The 24,045-nt window shown below is 36.7% G+C and overlaps 1 protein-coding gene across 1 annotated transcript in view; it reads right to left on the minus strand.

The window, feature by feature from the left end:
• Nucleotides 1–1,238: 1,238 nt before the first annotated feature.
• Nucleotides 1,239–24,045, minus strand: part of EFTUD1 (elongation factor Tu GTP binding domain containing 1) — an 82,138-nt gene continuing 59,331 nt past the window's right edge. The window contains exons 17-19 of the mRNA XM_009330902.1: nt 20,136–21,139; nt 15,044–15,228; nt 1,239–1,966 (exon numbers count right to left, since the gene is read on the minus strand). Coding sequence (XP_009329177.1) covers nt 1,778–1,966; nt 15,044–15,228; nt 20,136–21,139 — 1,378 coding nt within the window. The 3' untranslated portion in view covers nt 1,239–1,777. The remainder of the gene's footprint in view (nt 1,967–15,043; nt 15,229–20,135; nt 21,140–24,045) is intronic.

A 24,045-nucleotide genomic window follows, 5' to 3' on the forward strand; every position in this document is an offset into this window, starting at 1 on the left:
CAATGACCAACCTGCCCATCTCTGCCTCATCTATTCAAGCACCTTTGTGACTGCAGGCCAAACATCCCTAACTCTATCTTGCATTCAGCTAGCAGGGTAGCTGTATTAGCCAAGATCTCATCACAATGTCTTGACTGTTTTTTGCAGGCTGCAGTAAATACCATGCCTTCCGTGGCTATACCAGCTGGCAGTGCCCAAGCTACACGAGTATGTTTGTACAAGCTCTAATAGGGCTGCTGTGCAGACGCCCCTTGCAAAACAACAGCAATTTATGGAACAACCTTCTAAGGAAGGCAAATATTTCATTTGCTTGAATAATTCATAAACACAGTCTTAAAAGGAAATATTTCCATAATGAAAGCAAACAAGCTGGAAAAGAAAAGGCTGCTATTTAAAATAAAAGTTAAGCATTCAAAATCATTCTCCTTGTGAAACAAGTAACAGTTTTCTTTCCCATAAGAAGCAAAACTGATACGAGTAAATTCTGCCTGCTGCATTAATTGACACACAGAGAATATTTATTCAGAAAGATCAAGTAGGTGCTGAAGGAGTACAAGGCAATCACAAATTAAAGAAATGGTTATATTCTGGAAAGGACAATCCATTTGCATCGTTATCTGAAACAGAACTCTTTGCAATTAGCAGAAACAAGAGGTAGCAGAAAGTCAGTTGGCACAAGATTTAAGGACTTATTTCCCATTCATTTAACTAAATATCAGAAACTCTTCAAGGACACCTATCTATTCAGTCTCAACGTTCTAGAATTCTTGTCCTTTCCTTTTACAAATCTAAGTAGCCAAATGAGAAGATAATTCATGCATCATGTTTCTCTTCTACTCAAGGTTTCCATTTTTCTTAACTAAAACTTACGCCCTGTGAGGACTTTTTTTCCTGTTAGTCTTGGTCTGATTCATTTTGGAGCCTTCTGCATCCTAGACACCTGCAATCAGCAAGACATTTTGTGTATTTTTGCAAGTGTTTCCCTTCACTGAATTCAAGACAACAGGCTAAACAAGTAGAAATTTCTGCAAGGGTCTGTAAACACACACAGGATTGGCAGAGGTAGCTGTGTGCCTAGTTCAGAGATGGCAGCTCCCACCTTTGGATAATCATATGCACTTTTTAATAAGATGGGTTCTAAGGAAAGAAAAAAGACAAATCTTGCTTGGTTTGCAGTGCTTAGTCTTCCACATGTGCTATTTTTGCCCCGATTTAAAGAAGATACATTACTGATTTAGATGACTGCTTACATGAGGAACAGAGTAAAAAAAATAGTTTAGAAACTCCTAGTAGGCTTACATCTATTTGCATATAGGTAACTATGGAAAGTACTGGTAAGTAACAAATACATTACAGAAATTAAAATAAATTTAAAAAAACAGAGTCAAAAACATTAAGGAGCTAATTTCAGTGCACAGTTTATTTGCAACAAACTAGCTAACCAGCTCTAACTGTAATTACATCTGATAAATCAGAAAGAAACAAATTAAATTAGGAGTTCCTAATCCTGTGACAGAAAGTTCAATAGGGCAGTAAGTTTTAAAAATTGAGACCAATTGCAATGAATACGCCTATATTTTATTTAAATAAATAAACTATTTTCTCTGTATAAAAGTTGGAAAGGCTTAGGTTTATTAAAACATAAGCCACAGACATTATAGCATGTAAGAAAAGTGGTGTCAAAGAACAAAGTCCAGACGAAATTTTCAATCTGCTGCATAGAAAATAATCCACCTGCACTTAGCTGGGTCAGGAGAGACCCAGGAAGCAGACACAGCTACTTATTTCTGCTGAGAGTTCTTTGCTTTTCAGCATGCTCCACAATTTTTTCTTCTACATAAAGTCCCTTTCGCTTTCTTACTGCATTCATGTACTTGCGGGCCTGGTTCTCTGAGTCTGCCTTTTCCCCGAAGTGCAAATATTCTTCCTCAGTGGTTGGTACCCAGAATGGGTCACTTGAAATGATCATAAAAAGAGAGGGGAAAAAAAAAAAAGGTAAAGTAGTACAAAGGTTTATTATTACATTTCAGGTAATCAATCTCTAAAATAGAGCAATATGAAAGTAGAACAGGTAAGAGTTTTCTGGAAAGCTTGCAATTAGCTATTTAAGCAGAAAACAAGAGTTAAGATACACTATGTGGCATTTGCCATAAGAAGCCCACAATAGCTTTTCAAATTCAGTTGCATTTATCTGCATACGAATTTTTTTTAAAGCAAATTCAATTGCCAGTCAGCAAACAATACCAAATAGTGTTCAGAAAATTCTCAGTTTTCAAGAAGGAATTTCTTGTTTAGAATATCATCTCACTACGATTTTATCAGAATTTATAAGAACTGAAGGTTTCTGCTCATTTCTGTGCCCTATGTTATTCAGTCCCTATGAGTTGGACAGATGGTTTAAAAATCATTGTTTCTGGTGCTAACGTACTTAGTTGAGCTGTTCTTGCAGCTTAATATCTCAGGGGCCCTCCTCTAGAGGAGATTTCACATCTAACATGATCAGAGAATAACTGGACGTGTCTTTATCCCCAGTTCATCCTATATACCCCACACTTCACAGACTACCACAGAGAGTATGCCACAGATGTAGTTATCTTACAAAGTCTTTAAAACCTTTCCTCATTTCATCCTGCACAGCAAAGCTACAACATTTTTAATCACCCAAGAAACTCTAACGAGATATTTACCCTCTACCTTTAGACTACGTAGACTTCACACAAATTCTAGGCTTAATGCTTAACTAGCTAGCCAAAGATAACAATTTATTCCGTTACTGTTAGTGACTCTTGTATTACTTTAAGAAGTTTTAGGTTTCCAAGTAAACACTTTAAGACCTAAAGAAAAAGGAGACCCCCTTTCAATCCTAAACTCCTAAGAATCCACCTCAGTTCTACTCATATGTTAAACTGTTGCAGGCACCAGAAATTACTCCTAAGTCATGAAGAGTGATCGTCAAATCTTAAGCTCATATAACGCGTATGTGTAATCAAATCTGGGAAATGCTCCCTAGTGAACTGATGTCTGGGTGATCCACCAAAATTGTATAGGGTTATAGTCCTGAGATTTAACTTTCCTTCCCATTAGCGGACAATTAACCATAAAACAGAGTAAAAAATACTGTAGTTGATGAGCATTAAGGAACTTAGTGAAAAATAACAAGATCACCTTCCAAGAATGCTAAATGTGAACATTAGGAAGGGATAAAATTGACCGTATTATGTTACTCGGGTTCTGTTGCAGATTTCAAAATACTTATTTCACTTTTAAATGATTGTAGATTTCCTCACAAGATGCAGTTACAAGTAATATATTTTTACTAAAAAAACCAAAGGTAGGATTGTGTCAATTCCTTAAACAAAATCCTCATGGAAAAAATGAGTGCAGGCAAGTATTAGTTACTGTAAGAATCATGATAGTTACGACAATAATTGAAGACATCACACCATAATAATTTCTGAAATATATAATATTAGCACTAACATTAATAACTGGCAAGGAGGGAACAAACTTCCCTAAACTACCAATTTTAGCTTAGCATTATAAACCTTTTCTAGTGTTATAAACTTTTCCTTCTGAAGAATACTTTTAATTGCCATACGATACTTCAAACCAAGCAAAATTTCTTAAAGCTTATTTAAGTTACAGAAACTAGCAAGAACAGGAATTTCAAAATGATGACTTAAGGTGGACAATTTTCCCCAGAAACATCAACAATTGTAAAGTCCTAATTTAATACCTCATATTAAATAACACCTAACACCATCAAACAAGTTACACTTTATGGGGAGTTAGGAAAATTACTATAGCAGAAGATGGCTATTTTGTATTAGGTAACATTGTAGGTTCAATCCCGCAAAAATATTATGTTAAGCCCCTAAACCAACAAAAATCGTTCTACTTTGTTACAGTTAAGTATATACATAGTCCTGGTAAATTAAGTGGTTTATTACTCATGTGCTGAAAGTGACATCCAATCTCAATTATTTAGGTGGGAAATGACTATGCATAGGGTTGTCTGACTGAAAACCAAAAGCAAGGAGAGCTCAGAAATCAACAGTATGAAACTTAGCTTTCCACATGTTTCTACATTTATTTTTAACATAAAAGTAAGGACTGTCTAACCACAGAAGAATCTGCCTGAGTCATACCTGTTCTGATGTCTCGTACAGGGCCTTACAACCAATGCCTAGAAACTTAAAGGTGATTCCTTGACAGCTTATCTCAATAAAAATAAGAATGGTCCCCACTCTTGGAGAGCTTGAAAGTTTTACCATTATTTTATGCACTAGAAATAAAGAAAAGGGGCAGTGAAGACTACTGGGGTTTTTCCAACTTGGGGACAAAATTTGCATGTTGACTTGATGAAGTTGTAGTGATGTTCATACTGAACGTGTTAATGATGGAAAACCACCAGGGACTTCCCCATTTGTGATCCGGCTAAAGAGCTGAACAAACAAAAATTTCAAAGTCCAAGAACACGTGAATAAGAAAAGGTGATTCATGCTCAATGGATTTGCTCCAGACTGTACTGCTGAGGGAGATTATACAGCTACAAACTATAACTTAAAAGGCTGCTACTATCCCCTTTGATGAAGTTTTTTTTTACATTAGCAAGAAATCTAACACCCAGAAGTTATGCCCAGAGAGAAACAGTGAAACAGTGGTTCTTGAAGAATGAATACAACAGAGGAGTCCAAACGTATACAAAATTGAACTTACAGATCTAATCTACATGTAAATATTTAGATACTGTAGTGATGGATGCTTAAGAAAATCCCCAGGTTTGACAGACTGGCTCTTTCAACAATTTATGAAAGAGTTGTTTTGCTAATGTTAACTGAAGTTTTGCACTGGATACTTTTCCCACTGATAATAATTCTTTATGCTTCAACAGGTATCTTTAGCTCTCAGGAAAGCCGACATAACAGGAGGCTCCAATGTATGTACTCTTTAGTATTTATAGTAGCCAGCAAGGGTAAACCTGCAAACTTGCTGCAGCTCGGGGCTACAGAATCCTGAGTGAACCTTGTACTGCCACATGATGCAGAGCAGCACTGTAAAGCGACATAAATTAGGTTTCAAAAGCCACCTCAGTACCCACAGGGGCTAGCTTTGCTTCTCAACCTGTCTCAATAATTCAGGCACTACGTACTGCTTCTAGAGCAAGTTATGGTGGCATGTGAAAATCTCTGTTAGAGGATCGTACCCATCTAAATGGTGCAGACACACTGCAAAAGATGAGGTCAATCGGAACACACTATTTCTATTACCACACTGTGGTAAGTAGAGAGAAAGAGCAAGCCAGATCTATTGAGTCAGCTGGAACTTGGGGCACCAGCTGTGCATCTCCTCTAGGAAGTCAGCAAATAGTCCCATGAGTGTAACCCTAATATAACTAGAGAGGTGTTACTGACACAGAAATACAAAAAAAGTAAGAAGTTTTCTTTTCTAAAAGTTCTGATTCTGTAAGTGAAGGTGAGGGCACAGACTAGACTGTCCCTCTTCTATCCACATCATATTAATGAATCAAAGCAAATGAATACAGCAGGTGGCATCCATCATTCCCCATACCCTGTGAATACAGTGCAAGCAAGCAAAAGGAAAAAAACCTTTCCGTATAATGGTCCAAAAGCATTGTCATCAATTTGCTTACAATAGGAGCTGTCAGAATGGTGGGTCTGGGTTTCCTGGAATCGGAGCTGAGAAGCTTTTTAGACCCTGAGCTATTGTTTGCATTCATGGGAACTGCATAGGGATGACTCCGGAATCTGTAACAGAAATTGAGTTTTTGTCTGGATAAAGTCCTAAATGATTAATTAGATTCTAAATGGACCAATCCTTCTGGAATATGATGTAGCCATTTAACAGAGGGTATTTACTGTGGATCCTAGAAGATCCACAGGATCAAAGCAGAAAAGACACCCACAAACGTTATTTATTCCATGCTGCATGTCACTTTTAATTTAAAATTATGCAGATGTTTCCACATACTAATTTTTCAGTACAAAACTAAAACATATAGCCTAAGATGCATTTTAAAAACAGAAATATGATAGCATCTCAACAGTGCTTTTTCAAAAAGTTACACTCCTAAACAAAAACTTAAGCAAAACAGAACTGGAAATTCAAAATATCATGCCTTTCACAGCTGAAAATCTTTAAGTGACTCAAGCAATTCAGCTACCCTTCTAGCAAAGGCCTTTAGTCTGCCTTTCCCTCATTCTGCCCGCGTGCCATGTGTGTCTGGGAACCACTGAGCAGGGGTGACAAGAAAATTATCACAGCCGAACTGTTTATACCCCAAGTTTAGCAGACAAAAGATGTCAAGAGGAGCCAATATTAGGAGCAAGACACTGTGAGGCCAAAGACGTGATGGTACTGTTAGCATTATGGTAAAGTGTATTTTAAAACACCACCATACTGTGTGTGATCTGACAGCTAGAAAATTCAGTGTATCTTTTCTTCAGGAACATTTCTTAGGACTTCATTTTTCTTTATAACAGCATAAACTAGCCACTGGCCTATGCTTATTTATTATTCAACACCAGAATAATCTGATGGGGACAACAGCAGCACTAACTGCAAACAGACCAGAATGAACACAATTACTCCTCCAAAGTGTGCACGACAAAGCAGCAAGACAGCTACTGCTTCCTAGTTAACACAGCTGAATATTTCTACACTACATCCACAAACCTCTTCTGAAAACCATTTCTTTTAAAAAGTGACTTGTAAATCAGGATTTGTGTAGTGGATCACTGGACTAGCATTTACTCTATTAGAGAACAAGCATTTTCTCTAAATGCAGCCATATAAAATGCAATACAGTAAAATGAATTAGTGCACTGCAGCTGATATGGTTCTTAAATCTGTTATAGCAAATGCAATTCTTAAGTGATGGAAATGTTCCTTAATAGTATTGTTTAACAATATCTTCATCGACCTGCTTTATAAAAATCTTGGGTGATATAATTTGTTTAAAGTATGACTATAAGCAAATTACTAGAATCCCATTATACTTAAAAAAAAAGAGAAAAAACAGTCAAATACATGCTGAAGAGTGTGTTCCATAGCTCACTGCAGAACTATGAGCCCACTCTAGGTATAAATAAAACAGTGTTTATAATGAAGTCAGCTGGGATTAGGTATTTCAAAAGAAGTGAATAGATTACTTCAAATACTGTAAGTGCAAGAGTATTCTTGAGAAAAAGAAATCATTCTAAAGCAAGATGTTTCATTAAATATCACAACTATTCAAACCAACACACCCAAACAATGAAGTCTCATAAGACTTGTTTAGTAACAGCGTGCAGAGTAGCATAGGCAAAACAGCTGTCATTTTCTTTTAGCCTAACAACCTACACATTAATTATTCAAATAAATGCCTGTATCTTTATCAGAGACATAATCTGAATACCTGTGATAATTAATCCGTAAAAATACAAATACTATGAGCGTACTATGTTAATACTGAAAGACAGTGTACACTAAATTCTGCAAATGATTATGTAAGCTAATCAAACTTTTCAATAAGATTTGAGTTAGAACAGATTACTTCTAATTCAAGAGGACTTGGAATTTTAAGCCTTAATTTGAGGATGATTTATTATTTGCATTTCAGTGGCACCCAGATGGCTCCAATAGTGATCTGGGTCCCATTGTCTAGCGTATTTCACAAAACGATGGTATGAAACAGTCTCTGCCTAAGGCAGCCTAATTACGCAAAACAAGGTTGAGAGAAGCATCAAAAGCAAACAGAAAGGATCTGCCTAGTTCACCCAAAAGGTCAGGCAGATCTGGGAACACAGCCATGTTCCTAGTAGCATTTCCCCTACTGGTCCTTGCTGCCTGATGAGGACAGAACATTTCTTTTGAACCAAATATCATCAGTGTGGAAAATGCTTTAGTTGGACCACGAATAGAAAGAGCAGTCTTACACTGTCCAATGAAGATTTTAAGACCAGCAAGCAACATTATGGCCTTTGTGAACTGCTTAATAAGAAATCCCAAGAACCACTAAATTCAATGTGATTGGGCACTACCGCAGGCAGCCCTTAGCATGCCAGGAAAAACATTATGCCAGAAGCTTTTTTCCAAAAAAACTTTCGAAAGAACTATTATGCACAATTTCAAAGATCATACAGGCTTCAGTGTATCAGAATCCCTTCTATCTTAGAAAAATTGATGCTAGAAAGATAATTCAAGAACATTCACAGTTCAAATGGTGTCCATCACTTAGTAATGACATAGACTATGCAACGAGAAGGGTACAGCTGATAATGTGTGTCTTAGATGTCTGAAGCAGCCCTGTCAAATGGAAATTACCTCTACCTTTCGGGTAAAATGACAGAACTTTGCAGAGGTTTATGTGAGATGTGACCCCGAAAAACTTACCTGCTGGGTTTTTGGTAATATGCTGGGTAATGCTGTAAAAGTGCTTCTGCACTGAGCATAACCAACCAGTGCAAGGCCATCTGGATACTGGCAGTGTGCTTCCAGAACACAGACCACCAGGTAGGGTACCCAGCAAGACTGAGGTCGGGTGGACTGGGGTGGGCTCTAAACAGTGCCTCGTACATTTTTGGGATGTGGAGCAGGAGCAGGGAGGAGATGACAATCTCAAAAGTGGATAGAGGCTGATTTCTTGACTACACCCCTCCTGTGACCTCAGATCCAGAAAGACCCGTTACCTCAGTAAGGAAGGCCTTCCTTGAGTATGACACACAACGTAATGCAGAGGTACGCAAGCAACTGGCTAATTCCTGTATTTAACCCAAGCAGCTACAGAGCGAGGAAAGCAGTGCTGGCAGTGTGGCAGTGCACTACCGCCTAACACATACCATGCTAGTGCCTGTACGCACAGGCAGTTTTCCAGTAAGTCATCCCTTACTTCCATGTGAAAGAACATATAGATCCTAGAGCGGTGTTGCAAGATGACATTTGGCAACTTCAAAAGCAATCTCCACATCAACAGATGCTTTCCATCAACTCCAGGTAAAACGCCGTGATGCTAGCAGGCGCTGATGACCAGGAGCTGCCATAACCTGTAATGTAGGGCAGTCTGAATAGCATTTGTGAAGTGATTTCTGTACTACAGTGTTGAAATATTTTCGCTCGGCAATATACAATTGAAGAATAGGTAAAAACTTATTACCAATTTTGCCATTCTGCTTTCAAAGCAGCCGGAATCTCAGCCTGCCCTTGAAAGAAACCACAACTTAAAATCTCAAGAAAAGATTCTACAAGTTTGTGTCTGGTTGTTGTTTAATCAACTGTGGGGTCTTACTGGTTTTATTCAGTGAAAAACCCTTTTGTAACAGGTATCTTATTCCTCTGTAAGCCTTTACAGGCCCCAAGTGCTTCCCATTCAGAAAGGAAGAGAATATTCTCCCTGCAAATTCAGCTTCTCCATTTTGCTGCACCTATTCCATCATAGTGGAAAGCCGATATCACCTCCTTCCCTGCCTAGGAGAACTGAACGACTGTGGGAAGTGCTGAGCACCTGAAACACTTGCACAAAACACCATGCTGGGGATGAGGATTAAGTGGCAGAGGGTGGGAGGAGAAGTATCTACAATATGTTAAAGAATTTTACAGAAGCACCTACACATAAATGTTCTCAAAATAAAAACAAGTCACAGTTATTTTGTTAAAACACAAAACTTTCACATTGTACCAAATACTTTGTGTACCAGCTTGCTTATTTTATAAATAGCTAATCTCTATACGACATCCTGAAAGAAAAAAAACCCAACAACTAATTTTCACCCTCCCTTTTTACTGATTGTACCTTGTAGTCAAATCTTGGCTTCACAGAACGCTGCTGCTTTGCATCACTATAGATCAATTTATGTATCAAAAAAATAAATACAATATACCTTCTTCTCAAGATTATTATATATACTTTTATACAGGCATTTAAAAGAGAGCGTGAAAACAGATTGCTCTCTTCATAACTAACTAGGAAAAAATCTCCCAATTTTTTTTCTGTATTCCTTAGAAGTATTTTCTCTCAAAAGCTCTTGATTGTAAACTACAAGGGTTCGCAAAAATACAATTTAAAAAAAAAAAGAAAAAAAAAAAGAGCGCAAGCATGAGAGATGCAAGTCATAAACCCAACAGAAAAGTTCACTTATTTCGTATCCATAGACATCTTGCAAAAGCTTCAAAAATCCAAAACAGTATCAGGTTCATAACTTTTCATTTTCTTTTAGAGACAGGAGGTTTAAGGGGATACAGAATAACATGCAATCAAACTTTAGACGTTTAACCTACAGAGAGGTATTAGGAGTGTAGATTCCCTACGAAGTAAAATGAGCATCTAGAAGTACTTCATAATTCAGAGATCCCATTCACAATATATAAAGGGGACGGCCGAGGCCTTAAAATGCCTGAAGTCAGATGTGAGAACTCATCTTCCAATAAATATTGTAATAATGAACATTTACACATTTAGTTATAAGATAAACTCATACAAGTTTATTTTGGCTCAAGAGCATCATCCTTGTTTGTGCCTCAATCAGGGACAGCTGAGCTTTAGCCTTGACTTCAGTCAGTAGCTACAAACAGGAATTCAGGAACTGGAAAGAAAAAAGGAGACGTGTGGCTCTGCTGTTGCATTTTTTCCTATTACTTAAGAAACACGTATCGAGAGGGAAAATTAAAGCTACACCACTACCACTTTTATTTACTATTTTAATTAGCTTCAGACATCCTGGCCAATACAATGAGCTTTTGACATTTGAAAGGCTCCAGGTCACTCCCAGAATTCACTTACATGCCTAAACTGGCACTGGCACAACGATGTATGTGAAGTTCCAGTTCAAACCTAGTATAGATTCACAGATTCTCAGAGTCTCCCTCATTACCTTAGTCTGCTTCCTGTTCAATGCAGGCCTAACAATCTCATCCAGCAACTTCTATATTAAGCCCTTCATCTTCTGAGTTGTAAAATGACTTACGGTTCGGAAGGAATGAATTAAAGTTCAGAATATAAAACATCCAGATTCAGAACACCTCATATTCTTACCACTTATTAGGTGCAGCCCTTCTCTTACCTTTCTCCAGAGCCCTAAAGCACATTCTAGACACTATTCTACTTAGAAGGGATACTGAAAAAGAATTCAGATTAAACATGTGTTTACAGCTCGCCCATGCCCCCCAAGAATAAAAGTGTGTCTAATAGCCAATCATTATGCAATTTAAAAGATGCGAGTTAACAGGAATACTATACATTTCACAACTTTACAACTAGTACATGTCTTTGACAATTTCCGCACTTGCTGAGAATTCAATCAGCATCTGAATAGAGCCACATTCATTATTTTTTACTATAACAGAGATTTCCCAAATGGGATTAGAGCTCCATTATTCTAAGCATTGTGCAACCACAAATACCTTCTTGTTCAAAGAACCTTACGATTAAGATAAAATTACATGACTGAGTGAAAGATATAACTGCAAAGAATCAAGAGAGCACAAAGGAAACAGGCTCAGGCAAAAACATACACTAACTGAAGGTGTATTATTAATCCAAGGATTAAAAAAAACCAAGGAGTTCATAATTATCCCAAAGTTATATATTTTAAACTAAGAATTCAGAAGAAAGTTTATATTGAAATCTAAGAAAATACAGCCAAGTAAACCTAATACACTTAACATTTGCCTAGGGATAAAGGAAAATACTTGACTAACTTTTAAAATTGATTTGTTTAAACTGGGACCAAACTGAAAGCTCCCACTAATGGTTATTTGGTGCCATCCTCTACGGGCAGGAATAAATTGTATAAGCGTGACAGAAGAAATTAATAAAAAAGGAGTATCTGACAAGATAGACCTCGATACGTGTATTGCTCCATCCCCTGGGGCTGGAGCAATCTGAACTATACAAAATACATTCATTAACTGAAGAAAAAAAATGGTAATTTCATTTCCACAGAGACCAAAATGGCTCCATTTAAACGTAGGCTCTATTACTGACCTTCCCGTGTGTACAGTCTACAGATCATATTAATGAAATATAAGAATAATAAAAAAAATTAATTCAAACCTCATTTCTTTAAACATACTTTATACATGTGATTTCCATGAGGTTAAGTGTTTAAAAGTTTAAAAATACCAAAAAGTGTCTATTTCACTATCTGTAAAATGGGGATAACAACACATTAGAAGGAATCTGTGTAGAAAAATACATGTCCCAGGTACTCAGCTAATGAGCCAAGCACACTGAGAAAACACCACTAGCACAGAATTAATTCAGAATGCCATGGAAGGGTTTGGATAGTATGCTATGAAAGTAGCAACCATACACTCGGTACCATCGGAAATGCAAAACAAAACCAAGTAGCTACCGCACTCCCTTTCCATTTTTAGCACTAAGGAAAAAATAGTATAAGATTACATAGAGTTCACATCATATTATCTTACACAATGATACAGTAAATAATTGGGATGCAAATAAAATGCTGGTGTTTATCATGTATATACATATACCATCATAATTCATCAGTAATCTATCACTGTCAAAGTCACGCCTAATACCTGATGAAACCTGATAGGGTTTTTTATTTATTTGGGGGTTTTGTTTTGGTTTGAGCAGAAAACAGAAAGAAAAAGAAACAGAGAAAAGCTCTACAAATAACTCTCATGATCTGAGACAAAACCATTTTTTCTGGCTTCTCTGTCATACCACCACTAGAGATTCTGAAAATTGTATTTATTTAGCAATTCTGCTGATGATGTGAGAGTAGAATGCACTCCCTCTGCCATTGCTGCACAGAGCCAACATTGCTAGTAGCTTAGTAAAAGGCTTATTTTGTCACAAAAATATGTGAGCGTGACTTTCAATGTGATAAAAAAACCAACCCTCCCCACCAACAGATTTGCCAGGTGGAAAGGTGACTGGCTTACACAATCATTTTTCCTACTACCACTACATTTTAACATACTAGCTGCAATTATAATCTCTCCTGAGGGTCAATTTTAGAAAATGTTGCCAGTTGTTCAAATCTCCCTCTCCTATGCATATCTATAATTATGTGTGAACATTTTCTTACGTGAAATTCATAACATCTGACAGTGATCGTATATGCCAAGGTTTGGGGATAGAAGGGAAGGTCAGAGAGGCAAGGGGTTTCTGTTTTTGCTTAGTATTGGAGCACAGTAGCTACAAATCCTAAAGAAACTGGCACAAAACAATGGTTAGCAGGAATTAACGTCCTTCTGACTCATATTCTTTTAGGGCACTGATATCAGAGGCCATTCAGACAAAAGACCAGTTAAGCCACAAAACCTCACCAGCTGCACTTCAGATGAGAACATCCAAAACTGACAAAACTACTGTATGCAATACTGCCAACACTCACTGGTTTGAGGTACCTAATCTGTTACTGGCTTACACCTAGATCCCTATACTCAAAAAGTTGTTGCTTTATCTATTTTTTTTTTGTGCATACACCATCTATGGGAGGTTGCCTTCCCCCCCCCCTTTTTCTTTTTTTTCTTTTTCATTCAGTGTAGCTCTGGTTTTCCCTTGCACGGTTCTCTGTGAAGTCAGACTTAGTTACAAGAGGATTAAAAGAATCAGTATTAATATTGAGGGAGGAGAGATAAGTCCCTGGTCCGCTGCATTTTCCAACACCAGTAAGGTACCATTGCCAAGGAAGACATAACGTACTTTTCCAAGTGTACTGTTTCAAGGATTCCCAACTCTTTTGATAGCACATGACTCGACTGGTTTGCAGCGATGCTCCTTTTCCATTAGCATCCACATAAAATTCCTGAGGCAGTTACAGCAATTACCAACAAAGAAATACTGCTAGTGAAGTGTTTAACAGCTACTACCTACTAGGACAATTTAGCTACAGGAAATGAGGAAGAATCCACACCACGTGAAAAAAACAGCACATGCTTCGGAGACAAACAGTGGTAAACGGACCATAGCTGGCAACTGCATGGAGTATTACTGACCTCAAAAATCTGTAGTTGTTTGTACTCAGAGACTTGACATTTGAGATCACAAAATAAATCAGAAGATGAAACAAAAACAAACAAAAAAAAAGACTTTCTAATGCATTTCCAAAAGTTTCTATGGTCCTAACACCAAATAAAGGAACACCTGACAAAAAAAAAAAAAACAACAAGAAAACCCAAAAAAACCCCAAACCTAGACTTTAGTTGTTTTAAAAATTTAATGTGAAAAGCTTATACCCACTGACTCTTGCCCATGAACCCATTTTTAGCTCCTTCAGTAGAATCTTCCGAGGAGCCCTACAGTGCAGGTTGGTTTGTCTTGAACAAGGAACTCAGATTTACAGCTTTTCATATTTCTCCTTGAAGCTCTACTGTCCACATCATAGGAACAAAATACAGTGCACTCTCAGCTGATGACACTCCTTACCAGCTCTCCCACTTGCAATTTCCTTTACACCTTCACTTTCACCTCTTCATTTCTTTAATGACAAAGATGACCAAAGGGAATGATTTTGAGGACACCTCTGCTTACTATCACCAGACTTAATTTTGAAAGAATTAAATATATTCCCTTTGCCTTTAAGTATGAAAATATATGTTGACTTGGAATATATAAGGACAAAAAAATACCTAGGTGTCTGCTAACCCCTAAAAGGTTAACTGTCATATGCATTAGATTTGTTGTTACATTTTCTGTTAGTGGTAGGTTGGGGGTTTTTGTGGTGGGTTTTTTTTTCCACTCCCTAAACAAGTTTACCAGAGAACTCATTAAAAAAGGCACATAAAATTCAGGAAAACACAGTTATGAAGAATCAGTTCCATTTGTAGAGGACTTACTTTCTATTGAAATAAAAAGCATCCCCATCTAAACAAAATATTAATACATTTCTGAACAGCGTATCTATAAAAGCAAATAAGACTAATACAAAGCTACTTTTTCCCCCTCTTCATTTCAAAAAGGAATTAATCAAATGTCTTGACCAAAACTTAACCTTTTCCGCTTATTATTCCAGTCTGCCACATCTACAGGAAATAGATCACCAAAACAGATGGAGTGAATAGATATTTTTACCTCCCAGTGGCTGAACACCAGCTGCGGACTGGCCAGGCCACTAGTTCTCTTCCTGATTTCATCAGCAAAACCAAAGCTTTCTGCTACTGGCAGGACTGCCTTAATAATAAACACATCCGTCCCCTCTTTCATCTCCTCTTGTAACACTCTGCCTTCTCTTTTGGACAAGACAGCATACACACGACCTGCAAAGGCATAATTTTGATTAGCTTACCAATATATTTATATTCTGCGTCATGAAGAGAAATACATAAACATTCATTTAGGAAACTTCAGCATTAAGTAAAATACGCAGTTTCTTTGGCTAAAATTCTTCCCTGTAAGTGGGTCAATTAAGTGGACCCATTAAATTCAAACAATTAATTCTGCCAGTACAATGTGCAGAACCATATGAGTAACATTTAATAAATTATTACTACTGTATGGATCTAGATAACGCTTGCACTAGGTGCATTTTATACAGTCATATGGGTATTTTTTAAAAGGCGGTTTGCCAGATTATGTGCCTAACTTGCTTTACTTCTTACAACCAAATATTTGAGAAACATTACTACGAAATATTACTGTGTTTCAGGAATCATATCTTAGCTACCTTTAGAAGTTTGTTTGGATCACCATATCCCTATATGGTACTTCTCCCAGATACTGCAGTGCTATTCTAATCACAGAAAACTTGTTTATCTGAAATACTACATATTTATTATGTTTAATGTGTTCAATTAGTTTTTTAATTAATTCAGGATTAAGGTAGTCATGGATAATTTTTATTTTTCTTTCCCAAATTAACAGTCAATCCATTGAAATACAGTGTATATCATGAAAGTAGCTGTGAAAATGCCCATGTTCAACTTTACAGTAGGCATTAAGTTAATTTTTTTAAAAAGTTTTGCAAACTTATGGGCTAAGTATTCTACAGACAACAACTAGCAAATACATTTGTGTTAATCAAGAATATAAAACCACAAGAAAAGCTATGCACTGAAAAAGTGTTTTAGGAATGCCTTCATTTACAAATGTCAATAGTTACTAAGTATTAGCTGTACAAATTACCTTTAAAGGTACCTTGTAGTGAAGAACAAGTTTATATCCATTTCTAAGAGGTTCAAATACTTTATATTATATTGCACTGAAAACACACGAATGTGTACTGCGACCTTTTAAACATCTGGGCAAAACTGACTCTTACTGAAAATAATTAGAGATATACATTCCTTCATAACACACGCCACCTATTCTGACTTGACAGAAAGATATCATTAAAGACTATAGCCATGTACATTGATTTGCATATATACTGTAAGCCTTTTGTGGGACACCAGAGGAAATTTTGGGAGTGGGTTTATTTGCCTTTATTCTTTAAATACAGAATCTGGTCCTTGTTCAGGAAATTCAGCACGAGCACGCAGCTAGTATAGTTAAATCCTCCTGTCAGATGCAGGTAATGAAGCATCAGTTCAGCACCAATCGTTTCAGAGTTTATCGTTCTCTAATAAAATGTTGAAGTGTTCTTTCTACCATCACTGGTAATTTTATCTGCTCGTGCCCTTTCCAGGACCTCCTCACTGTTCCTCTGACTGAACTTCACCTTTACTATGGACAATAGTCGCCTTATTGCTCGTGAGGAAATTGAAGAAATACTTAAGATTCTATATTTAAAATCACAAAAAGATTAAGGCATTCTGAAGATAAATCACTGAGTTTGCCATGCACGTATTGCCTTTGTTAACATAACTAAGCAATTTCAAGACTATGGAAACTTCAGTGAGTCCAGAAAATTCTCAGATACGAAAGGATTATATCTCAGCACAGCTCACAATTCAGTAACTGCTTCAAAATGCAAGCTTAAACATACACATTGCAAAAGAGCATCACATCACGGTCACTGTACATATACTGTGTATGTACCACATAGTATATATTAAAGCCATTTGTTAAAGCAAGTAAGTTCAAAACCACTTTATAGGTTATTAATGTTATAATTCAAAATATTTATTTTACTAATTGTTTTAAGTAGGACTTCGAAAACTTTGCACACATATTAATGAGATAAGTAAGGTAACATTTATCACAAAGCACTTCAGATGCACATATTTTATGGCCGTAATTCACTGAAGATTATTCTTTGAAAACATAAAAGCCAGAAGACAATTTATAGCTTACTAAATGGCTTCTAGCTACATGTATTTCATCCAAGCAGCCTGGAGTACTGTCTTGGTTAATGGTATCACAAAGAAGTTATATAAGGTCTTCAGTTTTACCACTATGAGCAGACTGCAGTATACTGAAGAAATACCGGTTCTACCTCTACACTAATTAGTTGAATGGATTTAGCAGCATCAATCACCAAGAAATACTGTAAGATCTTGCTATTCAAAATAGTTAAAACATTTTGAAAATATGATACTACTTCAAAAACAGCTTCAAGGTGCTGCAACATACAGAATAAGTCTGTGCGTACCAGGCTCACTTTGAAGACTTATTAAGTCCAGCTCCTTAAAATATTGAAGTCCTGTTCACCACTTTACTGAAGGATACTTCAGTACATCAAGTGAAAATGCTAAACAATTTCGGTAAAAAAATGAAGCTTCATACTGGAAAGAAATGCTGTGGAAGGACAACAGGATCACCATTTGCAAGAGCCTAGGGGTCACCATAAACTTAGCAAACAGGGAAGGAGGAGCTGCTCCTCTGTTTTGGATTCTGCATGTTTTCACTTACACAACTGAGCCAAGGACAACACCATGAATTGATGTGACTTGCCCCCTAAAATGCTGTGATCTGAAATTTTAATAACTTTATTTAAAAAAAAAATAAAGACGTAACAATTGCTATCAAAATCCAAAAACAAAAGCTGCAACAGAGTCTGGTAAAGTCCTTTCCCAACTGAGTTTCACTGACATCAGCAAAATGAAAAGACAGTCTAGCTTTCAGCCTCTCTTCAGAACACAAAAGAGAGAAGGGAAGAAGAGCTCAAAAGGTAGGAATATCAACAGGCAAAAGCTAATAATAATTAAACATGTGATACTAGTTCAGAACATTCTTCAGCTTTTGGGAGTTTACACAGAACTTCCATAAAGCAGGAGTGTGTAAAAATGGATTCTTCTAGTGAACTAACTGTAGGAACGAGATGCCGAAGTCTAACCTACTGGGAAACATCGGGTGTATGCAGGACCCAAGTCTAAACTCAAGGCCCGTTACACTGGACATGTATAAGCTTGCAACACATTTTTGCGTTCCTCTCTCCGTGCTCCTCAGCTCCAGTTCAGTTTATTTGCATTGTCAGAAAAGTCTGATGGAAAAAGCTTTATATACTGAGACAACTAACATAAAAGAACTAGCTTCCTCAGAAGCTAACATCTTAGAAACAATCAGATAATATGAAGGCATATTAAACTCAACTGGGTATCAATATATGGAAGACCAACTGAAAGAATTAGTGTTACAGAAGCCAGTTGTTTATCATGTGTCAACTGCCAAGTCTTACTGGATAGCATGCATACTTTTCACTTCCCCTAATGATGATAAATTTTATTAGCTTAAACTTCCATAATAAAAATTTAACCCATGAATTTGTAATCAACTAAGTGCATGTCCACGGTTATTACCACACAACTCACATTCATTAGACTGGACTAATTTGCTTGCATGTCTGAGTCCTAAATTACACTCATTAAATATATATATGCACATTAGAAAGCCATGTTTCCATTTGGTTTTATGGCACAACTGATGAGCCAATGCATGTTAATTACACCACTATAAACAATCATGCTTTTTTGGTAGTGGGCAATTTTGAAACCAGCAATTTAGACTGTTTTTGTGGTTTGAAAATTGGTATCTTGCTTATAGTTTGACGTAGAGATTCAGAAGTATTGTGCTCATGTGCTCCTGGAACAGTAATGTGTAACACTACAATGTCTAATTTTGATAGGCATTCTCACATGTTAAAAAAATAATTAAAGAGTTTAAAATGCAGAAGTTCTGTGTCATAGTAAATTGTAGTTTAAGGTAATGTGCTAATAAGCTTACCGCAGGACACCTTTTACCAGGCCTACTAAAGAGTACTTCCAGAAAAGAACAGGATCATGGATCTATACAAAACAATTGCTCATTCAAATGCATTTCTTTTCACTACATACAGCTGTAAATTTTGCTCTTCAGACCCATTTGTTTTGTATAACTGCTATCACTACGCTTGTGCACAAAACAGCTGAGATTTTTACAACAAATAACCAAATCTTTAATTATTGTATGTGGGATATACTATGATTTCTGTCGTAAGTAGTATAGTCAAAGTAAATTTGCTAATAGCTTAAATGCAATGGAAGTTAGTTTTAAAGAAGATCTTGGTGCATTGGGTCAGATTCAGCATGCAACTCCCATGGAAAATTCCAAGAACAAATGTTAGGGTAAGTTAAGAGGTGTTGTAAGTAGGTCATAAAAACAAGGTTAAGTAGGTGTAAGTAGTAAGGTAATATAAGTGAGACAAATTTGGTATGCACTGGGTTTGCAAAGTGAGCAACTTGCATACCAGAAGGATGCAGATGCTACTAAGAAAAAAAATTAAAAAAAAAAATCTACCAACTGGACTGTAACAATATAACATTATTTTAAGATTCTCTCTTTTTCCTGATTTTACTCCTATATTGATTATTATATTAACTTAAAACATCTTGAAATGGCATTAACTAAGATTCTGCACTCATTTTACAAACAGGATAGGTTTCCTCATCTCTTCATGGAACTAATCCTTAATTATGAGGCACAATATTGGTATTCATGTTTACTGAAGTTGATATTACAAAGATTTCATAAAAAGGCAACATTTTGTATCTTGCACTTCCAAAAAAGTGTAGCATTACTATTTATGCATATGTTTCAGCTAAGCAAGAACAACGCTAAATTTTCATTCAGAATAGTATAAATACTACAGGCATCAGAGAGTCACTGTACAAATCTACTGGAGAACTATAAAAAACTCCTGACAAAACTTTTAATCAAGTTATACTTTCTGATTCAGTCTGATTTATAAAACTTCCCCTTGGAACTCAGAAAGCAAATTCTTGACAAAGGTTTATTTCGTCTGTCTTACCTAAAACTTCTGCCGTAGCCATAATTTCACATGTGTACATGGCTGCCATAAGCCTCTGTGGTTTTGCTTGCAAAGCATAACGACAAGCTTCCTTCATGGTGGCAATCAGTTGTCCAGAGAAGGGACCATAACAATCTGCAAGTAAAACGTCTTCCTTGTGTTTACTAATTTTCTCAGGTGATTTTGGAACACTTTGACTGCTGTCCTGGTGTTCATTCACACTGCAAACTCCATCAGTGCAACCGCTTGTTAGAGTAGTATCTTCACTTTGTTTATGTTCTGTGGCACCACATTCCCCTGGATCCTCAATACTAGTTGACAGCATCTCCCCAACTTTATTCATTTCCCATTTTTCCACTGTAAAACAAACACCCATGAGGGGTTCTTCACACATGGGACCTGAAAGTGTAGCCAGCTGAAATCCACTTACTATGCTGTTCTCAAAGTCTCTGTATTTACTTCCTTCCTTCACAGCGTTCCCAAGGCACTGCCACACAGACTTTTTATAGCTCTCAAAATTATATAACAAAATATTAGGCCCACACTTTCGTGGTCCAAATGACCAGATCTGATCAACAGCATTCCTCCACTTTCTTCCCTGCAGATTTTGCTCCAACTTTTGTTTGAATTCCTTGATCCTATCGAGCGTCTTCTGATTTATCTCATGGGTTTTTTTATCTTCATTCAGAGATGTGTTGAGTTGCTCCATAGTTCTAATTAAGTCACTGTTTTCTTCAAGAAGTCGAGTTACCTCCTCAGGAAGCGGCATTGCTCTTACGCTGAGAGTAGCTTGTTTATTTGGAGTAGATATTGTAACAAGCCCATCTGAATCAACCTGAATTCCTTCAGGAATTTTATTTTGGTCCTCTTTTGTTTGGTGAATGACAGCAACTTTCTGCTGTTTTCCTATTTCTTCATTCACCATATCAACTTTTGGAGGTCTTGTTATTGTCTCTCGGAATGGTATAATAGGTGCCGATACACTAATCTGTACCTTTGCAAACCTAAAAAATAAAGTTTAAAAATTACTTTAAAATTAAAACAATACTTTTGAAATTGGGGGGCGGGGGGGGGGAGGTAGGGCAATTGCCTTAACAGGGAACAGATGTTCATAAATAAATCTGATTGCAACACAGATTACTAGATAATGCACTTCAAACTCTTAAAAGCATTATGTATTTCAAAAAAGAAGCACTGCATCTTATGTCTTCAGAAATATTTGGAAAGGAACTGAAGAAAATAAAAGAAAAAGCATTGCTGTGCCTCTGTGTAAATCACCGATTCACCCACATCTCGGAAACTACGTGCTGTTGTTCTCTCCCCTCAAACGAGATACAACAGAACTAGAAGAAAACGAGAATAAGGATGATCAAAGGTATGAAAGTACAAGTAGCCTTCAGAGGTTTCAAGGATACAATAGAAATCTACAGAATCACGAAGGGCATGGGAAAGGCTGACCAGGATTAACCAACAACCAAACCACAACAGGCCCTGAACTGTCCCTGAACTGAAAACAATTAAGGACCAGAAAAGCATTACAGTTCCTCTGTTTTTACTCTTCCCCAGACATCTGCTCTAGGCCACACTGCTGGAGATACGATACTGAGCAAGAGGGACACCCTATTTGAACCGGTACAGCTGTTCTTACAGTGAGATGCTCTGAAAAGGTGGAGCACTGGGTAAGCTGAGCAGGCTTTTTTACAAAAGTGTGGAGCCATGATTCTATAACCTTGTGGGTTCAGATCAAGTACTCTGCAGCTAGGAGCACTTGGAGAGCTGATACTCCTGTTTGTTGCCGTACTCCTGGCACAGCAGACTCCAATCTGTGCACAATACTGTGCTGCCCATGTGCATAAAACTAGCACTGCAGCACAGAAGCAGAAGGAGGATTGATGTAGGGGAAGAAAGCCCCTGGTGACTTCATATTGTGATTAGCTAGTGGAAGCCTTAACCGCTATTCTCCTTGCAAACCTAAAGGATCATTCATAATTGTGATCTTGTAACAAATGTAAACATACAAGGCACTATTCTCAAGGCAGGAGTCAATGACTGGCTACATTGGAATGCCTTTACGCTGGCTTGAGGAAGGGAACAAATTCTCAAGTGAAATAGCTACTCCCGAGTATCACATTCGTTAGAGAATTATGCCAGATAATTATTTAATGTGTAGACCTGTCATTAGTAGCAGCCTTTTCTCTGCTATAAAGCAAAACATAATCCCTCTCCCTCAGACATCCCAAGTAGCTTTATATTGTACAGTTGCTTCAATGAAAATTAAATGGTAATTATTTTTTTTATAAAGTTACTTTTGTGAGCACAGCTTTATACAAAACTAAAACATAAACAAAAGAAACTACAGGAGATAATTAAAATAAATTGACCATTAACTACAGACAAAAATTAAACCATCATTTCTATACCAGCAAACCCTATTATTTCAGGTCATTAAACACTTTTCAGTTTGTTAGAAGAGTTTCTATTGGAAGATTCTCCAAGATAGTAAAATTTCCTAACGGAAGAAAACAAACAAATTTTTAACGCTGTGGATGAATCTTATTTTTGGATTAATGAAGAAATGGTAAATTCAATCTTTGCCTTTAAAGGACCACAGAAAGCACTAGGTAAACTGGGATATGAGACAGTAGGTGAAGATTTTGGTCTTCTTCCATGCTAAAAGAAAGGAAAAAATCTTACCAATGCAGTTGAGCCTGTTTAACTAATTTATAGGCTGCTTTGCAAGAGTACTAGCAATTTTTAAAGGAATTATGTTGGGTCAAGAGTAGAAAGATACAACCTAAAAAGCTTTCTTTTTTCTTTTAAACTAAGTTGGGAAATACTCTACACAGTGAAGAAAACCTGTGTTGGAATAAAAATATTTAGAAAAAAACAAGTGCAGCAGACAAAAGTAAGACAGAATGACAGAAGTTTCAACAATATTGTAGTATTGACATTTATAACAGCAATAAGGTGTGATGATTAAGGAACTGATATATTGTATGGAGCAATGCTATTAACCAACAGCAATTTTTTTCAGATTAGTTTGTATTTATTAATTATCTGTCTTGAAGTGAGTACTCTGCAGAAAAACTTTCACTATACTTTAAAAGGTATTTCACAAGATGAGGAAAATTAATTACTAGTGATTAAAATGCTCTAAAAGTAAAAGCTTCACTTCTTTGAGTATGCCAATGTGTTATTTTACCACCCAGCTAGGAAGTGCCAGATTTGTTAGCTCTTTCATATATTTAATAAACATCTCTATATTTATTCATAAAGGATCACCTGTTTTATCTTGAAGTACAACTTCATGACTTCAAAATATCCTGTATGGTATTTTATCTGTTTACTGTAATCACAGGAGCCGAAAATTGCCAAAGGCACCATGGCAAAACTCTTTTTTAAGAACTGTGAAATGGCTGTTTATTAAGTGCACATAATCACCATCTTGTTCAAATACATTGAGGATTTAACTCAGCTGAAGATACTGGAATGTGGAAAGCTTCCCATCAGATCAGGAAAATAGCCTGTGTTTTTCACCTCATCTGAAGGGGAAAAACAATAGTCTCATAGCAAAATGTCCCAGGAAACACCTTGTTTGGAAATGAAAGGTTCCTACCACTGGTAAAATGGTAATCCTGTGTCTTCAAAGATCTGTAACAGCCTTTTCTAGCTATATAATCTATAAAAATTATACTCTACCGATTATTATCTCACTGCTACAATTACAACTCGTGGTATAGCAAGCTAGCACCAGATCAATGGAGAATGGGTTTTGGTTTATCATTTGGGTATGAAGATATAAAAATAATGTTTGATACTGCCAGCTGAATTAGGCTCAGTTTTTAAAACACATGGAGAAAACAAGACCATAATTGGAATGACCTGTTTCTAAGGCCCAGATGTTATTTAC

This window comes from Pygoscelis adeliae, unplaced genomic scaffold, assembly GCF_000699105.1.
Source record: "Pygoscelis adeliae isolate BGI_AS28 unplaced genomic scaffold, ASM69910v1 Scaffold318, whole genome shotgun sequence".
NCBI classification, from domain to species: domain Eukaryota; kingdom Metazoa; phylum Chordata; class Aves; order Sphenisciformes; family Spheniscidae; genus Pygoscelis; species Pygoscelis adeliae.